At 44.5% G+C, this 15191-nt stretch overlaps 1 protein-coding gene across 4 annotated transcripts in view; it reads left to right on the top strand.

Annotated features, from left to right (window-relative positions):
- The window catches only part of RHBDL3 (rhomboid like 3), a 131080-nt gene that overhangs the window by 102996 nt on the left and 12893 nt on the right, over positions 1 to 15191 (top strand). For all 4 annotated transcript variants that reach the window (XM_054048052.1, XM_054048053.1, XM_054048050.1 and 1 more), the window contains one exon: positions 7383 to 7483. In XM_054048052.1, coding sequence (XP_053904027.1) covers positions 7383 to 7483 — 101 coding nt within the window. The remainder of the gene's footprint in view (positions 1 to 7382; positions 7484 to 15191) is intronic.

The following is a 15191-nucleotide window of genomic DNA, read 5'->3' as shown; positions in this document are numbered from 1 at the left end:
CTACGTTTGACTAACTGCTTCCCAAAAAATACAGACTTAAAAAAACCAATTGCTTATAAATGCAAAGTGCAAAACTAGGACTGTTTTGAGAAAGGCCCATGCCAGGGAGCACAAGCAAAGCAAGCCACCATTTAGGGTTTGTTGTTTCAAATCACAGGCTGACTCCATCTCTTCCTTTGTTCGTGAGGTCATAGGTGGAATTGACTTGCCATCAGAGCCACCTCTAGCAGTGGGACCGGAAGGGAGAAAATCTGTGGCCTTGGCCTTTATCCTTGGTAGCTCTGGCCTGCTCTTGCTTGAGGACTGACAACCGCAGTCAGGATTTGCAGGCCCACACACTCTTATTATGGCCTGGGCGTCTTTTAGTTTGTCCCGGCTAACATGCTCCTTATTTATGCTAAATGAATTCTCGGATTTCCCTTCATGTACATGCTTTTCCTTTCATTAACGGTTCTATGTACGCTGTGGAAGGCAGTGCTGAAAGTAATCCCTTCTTATCACCAGGTGAATACAACTTGGACATTGTTAACGTGAAGAATCACAGGCAGAAAACCAGCACACAATATCCCTTTGCGGTTACATTGGTTTAGCCGGTTATTTGACACATTTGATTTAAAACATGTTCCTGGTGCTTTGAACTATGCTTGGCAAGTGAGAGAGAGCACATGTTAATGCTGTAGATCGAAGAAATAGAGATACAATAGAGCTTGTAAACAAATGGGGCAGCCCAAACATGCCCATCCCCTGCCTGTAACTGACTTTCATCAAGAGGGATAGCTCATTATTTCTAATCTAATTCTCTCCAGTTTGCTTGGCTCTGCTATTAGAATCTTTTGCTGTGCAGAGCTGGTGAGACTGAAAGGGACGTTTCCAGCACAGCGCCCAGGGATTTAATTGTGTAAATACTATTCTCATTAATGGTTCCTCGTTAGCTTCTCAGCCAGAGAACAACTCACTCAGCCAGGCCCCATAAGAGCCCAGGAACCTGGCTCCGTTTGCCTGGAGAGGGGGGGTGTCTTTGAGCTACCAGAATTAAGGGGGCATCTGCTCCAGTGTTGTGGATGTGCTGAGATTTGCGGGTAATGCAGGACTAAAAACCCCTTTCTTTCTCACTTTGACTGAAACCAGTCTCCAGATTTAACACCCTAACTCGACAGGTGACAGCTACATTTAATATAGTTAAATATTTACTAACTTGTTGCAGAGGAAACTCCTGTTAACAGTCTCCTCGGGCTTGTCAACACGGAACAGTTGTATGCATCAGCGGGGTGTGAATTCTAATGCACAGCAACGTGTTGCGCGCTAACTGGCCTGCGTAGACCCTGCTGCTGTGACGCCTCCGGGGGGTACTCAGAGCTGTGAGGCACCTCGCTACCACCTGTCCTTAGCATGAGGAACCCTTGTCTGTGCCTGTTGGGAGTCAACTCCACAACTCCCCTGGCCACAGGTAAAACACACACTCTCCTCTAGGCCTACCCAGGCCCCACTCTCTCTGCAGGTTAACAATAGGCACGCTCCAACCCCCATGCATCTCCCTGGAGGATCCAGACCCTGTTCCACTGGACACTCATAGTATTCACAGATTTGCTGCTCCCAAAGAAGCAGTACATCCCAGCCGACTACTTCCATCTGCGGTCACCGCTCGGCTTAACACGCAACACTGAGATATGTTTATAGTGAAAACAAGGGAATGTTTATTTAGCAGAATAGAGAGAGTCAAGTGATAGCTAGTAAAAGTATTGAAACAAATGAGTACCTATAAAATAAAATCATAACACACATTCTAGAACCTAGACTTACTTAACGAGATACTTTCCTGTCTTATAGAGGGATGCTCACCCAAAGTCCTTCCAGTGTTTACAGCCAGGCTTGGCTGTGATCTTCCATTCATGAGACAAGTCGTGCTTGTCAGCTTGCCCCCATGGTGAAAGATCCCGGATGTCTGTTTGCACCCCCAGATATATCAGAACAGTCCATTGTCCTTATTCACAAGGAGGACCTCCCCTACACGTGGTTGTTTCCTGGGTACTCATTTCTGGTGGAATCTCTTAATCAGCATCTGGTGCAGTATGAAAAAGGCCTACAATGTGAAGCCTACAATACACATATGACCAGAGAGGGAGATAAGTGTCCATTACTTCCTGCCTGAAAGGAGCCTGTCCGAGGCGTGTCACCTCGTGGTGACCTGTCTTACCTCCAAGACCTTAAGAACATAATTTTTAGTACAGATAGATAACTTCTTAAATATTATCCATACATACATTTTGTTATGATTATGATGACCTGCAGACTACTGGCTCTTGGTAGAGACCTCACATGCCACCCTTTGGCAAATCAGTGTGTATATGTGTGTGTGTGTCTGTGTGTGTGTGTATGTGTGTGTGTATATATATATATATATATATATATATATATATATATATATATATATATATATATATATATATATATATATATATATATACACACACACACACACACACACACACACACACACACACACACACACACACACACACACACACACACACACACACATACATCCCTGTAAAACTTCGTGCACCCACTGTGCCCCCTGGCATTTAGTACGAAGAGGTCCCTGGGTCACAGCTGTTCTAAGAGTTCTGAACTAAGAGTTCTCTACTGCTCATTAGCATAGTGGTGTTTGAAAAAGGGCTATGTTAACCTGCACTAGAGAATTTCTAGCGTGCACCAGCAGAGTCTAAACAGGGCAGTTAGTGCAAGACATGTTGGTGCGCATTAGAATTCACACCCCACTGCTGCACACTACTGCACCGTGTAGACAAGCCCTGTGAGAGATTTGGTTGTGACAGACACAGCTTTGTGTTTGGCTCATGACCAGCCATGTCCCAGCAAACTTCCCATGCACACACTGTGCCACCATTGCAGGGATAAGATGTGTATAGTAACAGAACATCAGTGGTTTCCCCCAATTGGGCAGAACCTGCTTTGCCAGACACTTAGGGGCCCAAGTCTTTTGAAAATGAGATTTAGGTTCCTATGTCACTTAGGTACTTTTTAAAATATTACCCTGTCTGTGTTGTTTGAATAGTGCAATGGAGCCTTGACGCTTGATTAAGCCACAATCAAGCTCTGTATTAGCAGAGTAATTAGCAAAGTCATAAAAGTCCATTAGAAATTTTTTGTCCTTCTTAGGACTCTGCTGCTTTCTGCCGTTGTGTGGTTTTTCCCTCTTCCTTGCTAATCAGAAATAATCTCTATTATCCCTGCCTCGTGATGCTGGCTTAGGCTTTGTCTGCCTTGTCTCTCTTCATCTCTTCAATTACTTTCTAAAATTCACAGTGAAAGGAGCTTTGTAACCTGACCCAGCCTGCCTCTAATTGAGATGAACAGAAGAAACCCTGTCTTCTTTTGGATACATCATTATTATTGTACCAGCATAATTTGCTCTCTGAAATTTCTAGCTTACATACAACTTTTATTGGCCGTCCTGACAGGGAGAAGATGACCTGGAGTCCTTGTTTTCTGGCTGAGCCCTGTCTCTGCTAGTGCAGTGGAAATCTAACCAGGGAGTGTGCTAAGATGGGAAGCAGATGGGCTATTCTGTTGCCTACTAGTATCCCAACCCATCTGGCTCTAGAAGCTGTATTTTTCTTTCAGAGTTGTAAAATCCACTTGCGTTGTTTGCATCCAGGGCCAGCCATGAACCCAAGCAAAGTAAGCTGTGGCATAGTGTTTTGCATCCCACATAAGCTGTACAGCTCACGTAGAGTCATAGATTCATAGATGTTAAGGCCAGAAGGGAACATTATCATTTAATTTGACTCCTTGCATGACTAGCATGACATGATCTGAAGCTGGAGGATTTCACTCAGTGTTCCTGCATCAAGTCCGTAACTTCTGTTTGAGCTAGGGCACCTTCAGAAAGACATTGCATCTGGATTTCGAAACTCCATTAGACATGCTGGCTCTATTACCTTCTTCTATAATGGCACCAGAAAGGGAACGAGAAGACTTGCTTGTAGGTCCCTTCTGGTAATGCCTGGCTCAATTTGCCCGCTTCAGAACAGTTTGGAGTCCTGTAAACTATAAGGCCAGCCCTGTTGGCATCTAATAGTGATCTGAAGCAACAACTTTAGTCATTTCAACTCACCCCGGGTGCAGCACCTGGCGCTTAAGGGCGCACTTTGCAGGCTTTGTGCTGGCCCTTGGCACAGGGCAATTGGACCCCGAATGCAGATATCCCACTGGTGTTTTTCCTTGATCCGTCAGTGCTTGAGCGAGTTCCAAGAGAGGATGTAAGTGTTTGTGTCCAAGCCGCTGTTTCAGAAAACAAGTGCATAGAAGATGAGCTCAACCTAGGAAAGCTTGAGAGAGCAGCATGGCAGAGTGAGCTTCAGCACTGAAGCTGTTGCGTCATGGTCTGTCAGAGCACAGGAGTGTTTTATGCCAAACCCAAGTCGCGTTGGTCCTGATTCTGTGCGGTGCTGAGCGCCTCCTGCGTTTCACCTAAGGTGTGTTGAGGGCCCTCAGCACCTGCTAGGGTTTGGCCTGAGTTCTCTTTGCCTTCGTTTCCGTCTCGGCGCAAGGGGAGGGATGCTTATCTCCCTCACAGCGGCGTGGAGGATTAGCGAGGGGATGCTGGTGAAGCGCGCTGTCCCAGCCCTGGCACGACCACCCCCTCAGGCCTTGGCTCTCTGTCCGCTTTAGAAGTGCTGCAGTCACGCTTGGCTCAGCTGGCACTTAGTATCTCGTTTTACTTATGAAGCAAGGAACTCTGTAGCTTTTCAGCTATTTCGTCTTAATGGGAAAATCAAACCGTGCTGGCTCTAATTTTCCTTTCAAAATGACATTGATGATAACAGCGAGAGTAAACAAGGTTAATGTGCAGCACAGGCTGCGCGCTGCCAGAACTGCTGCACAGCTGAACAATCCAGGCAGCCAGAGTCACCAGGGAATCACTGGGCCCCGCTTTCATTAAAGAGAGAACAAAGTCGTTAATAGAAGAGAGTTTAACTACCAGGCAGCCAGCCATTGCTGTTCTCCACACAGCCCCAGCATAGGCAGCTAGAACCCAATACCCAAGAGTATTATTGGAAAGCTCAGCATCACTGCGCCTCTGAAGATGTCAGATGAATCCAAAAACTCAGAGTGAAGCTTGGTATGAACCAGCTGGTTTCCTGGCAGACTTGTCAGCTGGTTTCTCCCAGCATTGAGCCCAGATCTGCTCGAGAGGTCTGAGAACCTGGGGCTGGCTTTGGGGGAAGACACCAAACCACCACAAGTTTTGCATGGTTTGTATTATTAAATCTCTCTCTTTTGGTAGCACTCAAAGGCCCCACTCGGGATGGGGCCCTGCTGTGCTAGTCACTGTACAAAACAATCCTGGCTCTGAAGAGTTTACAGTCTATAGAATAATGTGAACACTTTCCATGGGAGGCTCTCCAAAGTCCCAACCCCCCACCCACGCATTAATGACATAAGCTTCCTAATACCCTGTGTTGTAGGGCAGTGTATAAACCCATTTCACAGGCTGGATAAACTGAGACACGGGATTATCAGTGGTCAGACTGGGGCTTCAGTTGCATAAATGTGTAAGAGAGGACAGAGAGCCCTTCTCCTCCTTTCAGCACCCAGTGCTTGGTGCCTGGAGTGCAAGTTGTGGGGCAGTCAGTGCTGCCAGCAACACTAGATAGCCCAGGGCCCCAGTGGCTGGAAGAACCACAGCCTGCTCCAAAGTGACTTGCCCAGGCTCACACGAGAAGTGAGTTGCAGAGTTGAGAACAGAACCCATATCTCTGTCTTAACCACAGGAAGATCCTTCCTTCCCAGCAGCCCTTCAGCTAACTGAGAACTAATGCTGGAGCTATGGTTCTCTTCCCAGCACTGGGAGGGCAGAGAGGTCTAGTGGCCAGAGCACCGGACTGAGACTCAGGGGGTTCGATTCCTGGCTCAGCCACTGACATTGTGTAAGTCACTTCAGCTCTCTGTGCCTCTGTTTCCCCTCCCCCCACTTTGTGGGTCTCTTCTGTTTAGATTGTAAGTTTTCCAAGGCAGCGACCGTCTCTTACTATCTCTGTGCGTGTGTGCGTGCAGTGCCTAGAGCAATGAGGCCCCAATCTCAGCTGTGGTCTTTTGGTGCCACTGTGTGATCCTAACAATGAATGATAACTGGAGCAGATGCACAGATATTTTGAGCCCTGCAGGATACCCAGTGGTCAAGAGGGAAAGGCCCCAAACCAGCTGAAGAAAACTCTTTCCATGTTGGAAAATGAAGAGTAAATAAAAATGAGAAAGTGACTTGACTGTGCCCTGCTTTAGCTGGGCCTTTCTCCTCCTGGCCCTGCCTGGGTGGCCCATCAAGAGGTTACACACGTGTTTGGAGCAGGAGGTGCTGATCACTTGATCGTTCTGGGATTTCCACCAAGTCATGCTTGCATTAATAATAGTTAGCATTTCTCTTCTGTAGGTATGAAGGCATTTTACAAGGTGGACAAGGATCATGAACCCCATTTTAATACAGCGGAAACTCACACAGGGGGTGTCAGTGGCAGAGCCAGGAATAAAAACCCTCTTGACCTCCAATCCAGTGCACCAGCCACTGCATCTTGCTGCCTTCTTGACACAGTTTCCTCTGCAACCGATTCATCTTTTTGTCATCTCCTGTATTTAAACTCTTTGGTGCACCATTTTGAGCCTCCATTCATCACCCTTTGAGTTACTGTTAGCCTTCACTGCTCTTGCATCTTCCTAAGTAATAAACTGCACTTGTTCACCCTTAAATCAGAACCCAGTGATAAGTCACAAGTCTCCAGTTCCTCCTCTTTGTGCAAATGTTTATCTTGCCAAGACTAAAATCACTTTCATTTTATCCTCTGGGGGACACATTTATCTTTTTGATGGTTCTTCACTGTTTTAACCCAAGCTGTGATTCCTTTTGCTGCACAGATTTTAAGATACTGTTAAGAGCTGGGTGAAACCTGGTTATGGGTTTCCTGGCAGACACAGAAGGTGTGTCATCCTTCAGTTGACATAACTCAGAACCCACCCAGGAACTTTTGCCAAGGGGTGTGTATGTGTGTGTTGAGAGAGAGAGAAGGCAGAACACAAAGCAACTGAGAACCAAAAAGGCCGAGAGAGAGCGAGAGAAAGCAAAACAGAGCAGCTGCAAGCACGGTGGCTGACCCTGATCAAATATATTTGATTGTAGTTTTAAAGTCGATGTAAAAGAATGTGTGTCACTCTCCCGGCAGTGCTGCTGGGCTTAGTCAGGTTCTCTAGTCAATTTATTCCCCTCCCCCGGTATTGCTGACTGCAGCCCCTAATGCATAGAAGAGGGTGCAGGGTGGAGAGTTCTCCCATCAGTGGGAGAGTGTAATTAGCCATTTTCTTCTTCCAAGGTTCCCTGGTGGTATCGGTAGCTGACATGACTGCGCCAGTGGTGGGTTCCTCTGGAGGGGTTTATGCGCTCATTTCTGCTCATCTGGCCAACATAGTAATGGTAAGTACCAGAACGATTGTCAAGCCTATTCGAAAGGGAATAAATTCTGGGAGACTAGATGGCTCTGGGCAGATTGGCAGTAGGGCCTAAATCAGCAGTCTGAATCCAGCCTGGGTCAATAGTGACAAATATGGTCACAATTGGATGATTGCTTGGCAGCCTGCCAAGGATGTGAATGGGCCAGAAAGAATGAATTGCCCTCTTGCCCCTAGAGGTGATCCCTCTGCCCCAGAGTTGAGGTACATTGGTTGGAGGGGCACAGTGTCAGCGCCCCTGTCCATGCACTTCTTCGGTGCATAGAGGACTTCAGTTTCAATCTGGCACCTTCAACCTTGTTGAATTTTTGTGTTTGTTTATTCACCCTGTTTTGTTTGTCCATATCTGGATCCTCCCTTTTTTCTAGTTTCCAAACTCTCGCCTTCTCTTTGGATTTCCATTTCCCTTATCACAGGGCACCTACACAAAGTTAGGATCCCAAATCCAGGTGCAAATGTTGAATGTAAATAAACCTCATTGGCTATGCAGCAAAACTTATCTTAAAGGATCACCAAAGAGAATCAAGAAAAATCGAGCAGCTGGAAGAAATGGTCTTTCGCTAATTTGGGTTGCATAACAGAGTTATGTGGCTTGCTTTATAGAGAGAAGGTTCATTTCAGCATGCACAGACCCTCATGCCCATGAACTTCTGCAGTGCATATAGGGTGGGAGGATGGCCCGGTGGTTAGGACGCTAGCTTAGGAGTCCTGAGCTCAATTCTCTGGTCTGCCGTGGGTTTCCTGTGTGACCTCAGTCTCTGTGTGCCTGAGTTCCTGATCTGTAAAATGGGGATAGTAGCACTGCCCTACCTCATGGGGCTGTTGGGAGCATAAGTACATTAAAGATTGTAAGGTGCTCAGATGCTATGGTTATATGGGGACATATAAGTGCCTTGGACAGATATAGGGCCCAGGTATGTGACCCCTAGTTTCATATACAGGATACACTGTAAAGTTACTTTCCCAGCTCTACCTATGTAAAAACTGGGCCCATGTGGCACGACAGTTCAGCTCTTCTCTTCTCTTCTCTTCTCTTCTCTTCTCTTCTCCTTGAGCTCTTTTATTGTGTAGCAGCCAGTTAAACAATGTCCTCCCACGAGCTCAAACACACACACACGAATTTCCAAGATGTGAAATTCATGTTAACTAAATGCCTGAAACAGACCATTTGCAACTGAGGGTGGGGGTTGTATTTTCTCATAGGCATAGCTTGATTGATGGCTTGGTACTTACAAACATTTGTGCAGAAATTACACTTTAATGAGCGTGACATTTTCTCTTTCTCTCTCTGCTCCTGTCCTCACCCCCAATCACTGGGCATCCGTCTAATAATTAAGGGCCCAGTCCTGCAAGGTGCGGAGCACATTGCGCTCCCAATGATTTCTACGGGAGCACTGAAGCTGCTCAGCACCCCAGAAGAGATACTTCATGTAGGGCCCTGAAAATCTTAGGACATTCCCTGATGCATGTGGCCGTTTGGTCAGACACACTGGCACTTAACCTGCAGTTGCATTTGCGGCTGAGACGGTTGGCAGTTTCCATGTGTAAATACTAAGATTTATACCTTTAAGAATGTGGCCTTAAAGTATCATAATAATTCTATAGCGCTCTATGACTTTACAGTTTCATGACTACAATGAGTAGAGAACTCAGATTCTTATGTGCCACAAACACAGCATCCCATTCTCCTGTAGCTAAAGGGGAATCTCTGTTAGCTGAAGATTTATGACACCCTATTGAACACTTCTGTGTCTATCCAGTAGAGGGCAGCATTCAGACGCATGCACACACCCACCCATCCATCCACCCACAAGTGAGTTCATTCATTTTTAGCGCCTTGTTCAGGTTTCTTAAAGTGTTGCATCATTTTACCTTTCAGTTCTCTCCTATTTAGTGATTGCCACAGTAGCATAAGTCACTTTGCAAAATGATCAGTAGTATACCAAGAAATGACTGAACTGACTTTTATGAACCTTTCCTGCCTACCCATTCCTGGTGCTTTTTCTTTCTTTCTCCCTGGCTTGCTTAATATTCTTGTGAGAATCTCTTACATAATGAAAAAGACGTTTTGCATTTGCCACTCCATCGCGTCCGTTGACAATACTCATCTTTTTGCACGGATGGTTTGGACAGGGAACGGAGAGTATCTCATCTCAATCTTCCATTTCCTTTGTGCCTCCTGGTAACTGAAGGAAAATAAAATGTCCCTGCTTGTTTAAAAAAAAATAAAAAATATTCCTGAAAATAAATAAAATAACGAACAGGAGCAAGCAATAAAACATCTCACCCTAAGGAAAATAATAAGGGGGGGAAAGCCAACAAAGCTGCATGGAAATGAAGAGTAACTGAGGAAACAGTATTAATCAGCATGAGCTCAGAGCCATCTGACTACGTTAGCTGTCTCCGTGGAGAGAGAAAATGAGTTACTTTATTTTGCACAGATTGCATTCTTGCAGCTGCCGAAGTGATTTATACCAAGATCCCCCATCGAACTTTATATATTATAAAATATTCTTTCAATACATTGCAAAGCCACTGGCTACATCGGGAGCTGGACCCTGGACTCCATTAATATTTGTTTCTTTGGTGCACAGATTATTTAGTTTATTAGTTTGGCTGTAGGGAGCTGTTCTGGAACCTCTTAATGCTATGATATCTCACACTACCTTACACAGGCACAATTCCTTTGGAAAGAATCTAACTGAGATCAGGTGCTTGATAATAATACTGCTTTGCATTTCTAGATACGTCAGATGACGAGAGGTATACAAGAACCTCAATAGAATAGGGCTCTAAAGCATCTTACTTGTGAGGATTTCCAAGCGCTTTAGAAACACAACTAAATGAAGCCTGCCTCACAGCACTCCAGTGAATTGTCTAAGTATTATCATCCTCACTTTACAGATTTGGGAGCGGATGACAGAGACTTGCCCAAGGAACCTGTGGTGGTCCATGTGCCTTAACATTCTGCAAGTGTCTAAGTGGTCTGCACAATGTGAACCCATATCAAACAGCAGGCAGGCAGGCTTTGTCAGTCTTATTACAGTGCTGGAATTTTCTTGGTAGAGCAAAGTCTACAAACATTTCTGTACATTTTCTTTCTTTTGGAAATCCCGTGCTCATAGGGCTTAACTATACTAGGAAATTACAATGTATTAACCCTACAAGTTACCCCAATTAGCTGACACGATGTTAAACATGACAGTCCCTGTCTCTGCTGAGTAAATCGTCTTCGTTAACGTGTTCTAATGCAACATAGTTTCCCAGTGTAAACAAACCCATAGTTGGTGTATCTTTCATCCCTGAAACCCTGAGTGTTTCCTGCTCAATATAATGCCATTTTTATAATTAGGATTGGGATATTTTTATTCTTATGAGTTTCAACTATTTTAATGTTTATTTCCAAGGATTTTTTTATTTTACATTTTTGTTACCAACCTTAAATTTTGGCACTAGCTGGAAATTAAAACAAAACTTTATACTAATTTATTTAAAACCTAATTACTTTAGATGTTGGGATTCATAAGATTCAGAAATAGAACAATAATATTATCAGACAATCCTATTTTAGAAGAGCTCCCATTAGTTTATTTGCTAGATAGAACTGACAGCATTAGCTGTCTGTGAGTGCAACATATATGTATTTAGCGTCTCCATTCTGTAACTTTTTATTATTAATGTGAAAAGTTATTTCAGTCTTTTTGGATGGAGGGAGAAAATGTCAGTTATAGACACTGGCTGATTTAAAATCTAATCCTTCCAAGCCTATATATAAGTATCAAATCAGACTGCTGACCTATAAAGATGTAAACTGGGATGAGATATGACCCCTTTATGAATGCTGACCTACTTGTGGGCTCCTAGAAATTTACATAGCAATCTGGCTCCAACTGAAGTAAATTGGGAGACTTGCCACTCAATCCAACGGCAGTGACATCTGTTGCTTACAATTTAACACGTCAACAACCAAAGGCACAACCCCTGTTTTGGACGGATGTATTTCCTGTAGAGATGAGCCAAAACCAAACTGTCAGATCCAAACAGCCTCAAACTCTGGAGAAATTTGCAGAAGTCTGAACTTTGGGTCTGAAGTCAATTGGAGTCTTTCCATTGATTTGAATAGGGTTTGGAACAAGCCCTTTGTGATTGGCCCCATCTCTGTAGTGGACTGATCCCCAGTGTTCAGGACTGGAATTTGGAAGTCCACTTCCAAACTGTGCAGCTTGGGCCAGTGTCAGTTTCATGCCTCCCCTCCCTAACCTGTCCTTTTACATTTTGCCTTCCATGTATATGGATGTAGATCGGTGGAAGAAGTGGGAGACCTGTACACAAAGGAAAATGCTCTTTGGGTGTTTATTTGTTTTATTAGCCTATTCCATATAGATTATTAACTAGACAATCTTTTCACTGAGTTCAGTGCATGCCTAATTATATCGCCAACTCTTCTGCTTTCCATAGCTCTTTTGTACAGTTTCTTCTGTAGGTTAAATCCAAGTCCGTAAAGAAAGGGAGCAGATGCAGGCCGAGATCCTGCAAAGAATTACTCGAGGGCTGAATTTTGTGCCCTCTGAGTAGTCCCTTTGAAAGCAAAAGTCTCCTGAGGTCAATAGGAGCTTTCCATTGATCTCAAAGGGCTTTGGATCAGGCCTATGTTATATACAGTTAAGCATGCGCTTCAGTCTTTGTAGGATCAAGGCATTAGATACTTCTATGCTTGATGCTTTGGCTTCCTCCTTTATTTAGAACGCATGTCTTCTCCGTGTGTGTGTGTACACAGATTTCCATGGTTAGTACAGGTATAAATTGAGTGCAATGCAGATCAGAGCGAACAGTCAGCTGGCTCATAACAGATGTGGTATTATATCAAAGGCTCCTTACTGCAAAAATTACTGAATGTGGTTGTAAACTGTTTCCCAAGATTGCTGTGGCTACATCTACACTACGGGGGGTGTCGATTTAAGATACGCAAATTCAGCTACGCGAATAGCAAATAGCGTAGCTGAATTCGACGTATCGCAGCCGACTTACCCCGCTGTAGGGACGGCGGCAAAATTGACCTCTGCGGCTTCCCGGCGACGGCGCTTACTCCCACCTCCGCTGGTGGAGTAAGAGCGTCGATTCGGGGATTGATTGTCGCGTCCCCACGGGACACGATAAATCGATCCCCGAGAGGTCGATTTCTACCCGCCGATTCAGGTGGGTAGTGTAGACCCAGCCTATGAAAGGCTGGTTACATGGAAGGGGTGTCTCAAGGAAATAGTGGGATGCCTGAAATTCTTAGGGATGGAAACCAATGAACAGGGGATAGAAAAGTGGAAATTGTGATGAGAAGGCGAGTCAGTGGCTTTAGCTTTCTCATCCCAGTTTGAAATGGGGTGAAACACTTGAATTGCTACTGTCAGCTGTGATGAGCACAGGCATGTGCCAGAGTTCCACACCAGCAGTCTGGATCACTCCTTGGCCCAGACACCAATGGTTCAAATCACATCAGGAAAAATGCAGAGTCTATAAGCGTAACATAAAGCAGAGTCAAAAGGTCCTTGATCCTCAGGGCTTTCATCTCCGTTAACGTCAAGGGGGTCTGTAGTTTCTGAGAGGCAGGCTGGTGCGTGTTGGCTGAGAGCCATTGCTCCTCAGCAATCCCAAGCTTTTCTGTCCCTTCTTCTTCTTCTTGTTCTTCCTCCCTCATTAGTCACCACAGCGGTGGGGGGTGTTGCTCCATAATTGGCATTTCTCACAGCAGAACTGGGGGGTGGCTAGTTTGGCTGTCTTCAGGCAGGCAGGGTTCTTAACCCTTTCCTACCTGTGTTTTTGTGGGAGGGGTTGCAGACCCCATCACAACTACCAACGATTAGATTCCAGTTAAGATATCGAATGTGAGCTACAATGTATGCTCTTCCATACATCTAGCCAAGAGTAGTGAGCTCTTTGGGGTAGGGCCCATCTTTTATTGTGTGCATGTACATTGCCTAGCAAAATGGAGCCCCTATCTGGGCTGAGGCCTCTCGGCACTATTATAATACGATACTTAGATTCTAAGCTCCTTGGGGCAGGTCAGGTGCTGTCTTTTGTTCTGTGATTGTGCAGCGCCTAGCACAATGGGGTACGAGTCCATGACTAGGGCTCTTAGGCATGCTAGTAATACAAATACATAATAATAATGAATAATAAATCCTAACCATAGACATCTGGGTCCAGAAGGAGTGTTTCTAACCCTCTTTGGCTGGAATGAGGGGTTTGCTTCAGCACAGGGCTCTTTCTACACGAGGGAGGAATAGGGAGACTATATCATGGGAGAGAAACTCCCCTCCTCTAATGCAAGCTTTAAAGACACTGCTTGTGTTCTGAAGTTAGTTGCTTCTTCTCCCTGGTTTCAGAATTGATCTTAACTGAACTAAGCGCCTCCTGTGGCTGGCAAAATTTAGTAAAAGTTTACTAAATATTCAATAATTTGAGAAGCATTTTGCTTTAATTAAGAAAAATAATTAGCTCTGTTAGTTTCATTACGCCAACACATTGCCTCCAAGATGCATTTGCTTCAATGGCCTATCTAATCTACATATCCTTTTATGGTATTTCTAAGGCACTTATTACTTGGTATCTAAGTGTTTGCATTGAAAGAGGACAAGCGAGAGGGTTAAACTCCCATGCATTTGTTTGTGGGCCATAACCTAAATGATCTATGTATTTAATACAGCTGGTCAGGAAATGGATGAAAAGTCAAAGTTTTCCATAGCAAGCAGACACTTTCTGCAAAAAATTAATCAAACCCCCAATTTTCTGTTGAAAAACAGTTTAGTTGGAACATTTTCAACCAGCCCTAGACCTGAATACTTTGTCTAACCTTTTCCCTCAAGACCTGAGTTCATCCTTTAAATCTTGAGCACTGCAAACACTGCCGCAAGCTTCCACAGGCAGATAATATCAGTGCTGGTTTATTGATCCTCTGATGTGATTTAGCTCAAGGGTGCGAGGTCATTCAGATTTCCTGCCTGCAAGAAGTAAAGGCATGCTGATGTCTCCATGCTCCTTCCTTTGGATCAAAAGGAGATGATAGGGGAAGAAAATATGTCACTGTAAAGAGGGAGAAATATCTTGGTATCTCATTGTTTTCTATACTTGTTAATGCCTCTCTCATTACCCAAGAACATTCTTCTCCCTTAGTTCAGCTGCAGGAAGCAAGTACGTATCCTGTTCTTTCATTCATTTCAACCTAACCACTTAAAGCGTTGGTGAGATGATAAAAGAGTTAATTAATTATATTCTCTTTGCCCCCTTAACCTCCCACTACAAACCTTCTCTGTTTGCTAGACTCACAAGCTTTTAAGTCACACCCACAAAAATAGACCTGCAACATGTTTCTTCCAAATTTACAGCTTTATTGAGTCCTCACTTTGTGTGGAACCATGTCCCTGCCCACAGACACACAGTGGATTGCACTATTGTACATTTCTAATTCAAATTGCTCCTTCTTATCATTTCCATGTAACATAATCTAAAACTTCTGGGATAACCCCACCTTACCTCCCCAGGCCTTTCCCTCACACCCAGTATGAACTATAAACATCCATCAAGGAGCAAAAGAGCGTGACAAAAGGAATAGAAGTTTAAAGCCCATGTGTTGCGGAGGGATTAAACAGGGATTCCCAGTTCTGTGGATTTACTGTGCTTTC

This window comes from Malaclemys terrapin, chromosome 13 (assembly GCF_027887155.1).
Source record: "Malaclemys terrapin pileata isolate rMalTer1 chromosome 13, rMalTer1.hap1, whole genome shotgun sequence".
Taxonomy (NCBI): Eukaryota; Metazoa; Chordata; order Testudines; family Emydidae; genus Malaclemys; species Malaclemys terrapin.
The sequence above is the reverse complement of the archived record's forward strand: the minus strand, read 5'-3'. Positions and strand labels throughout refer to the sequence as shown.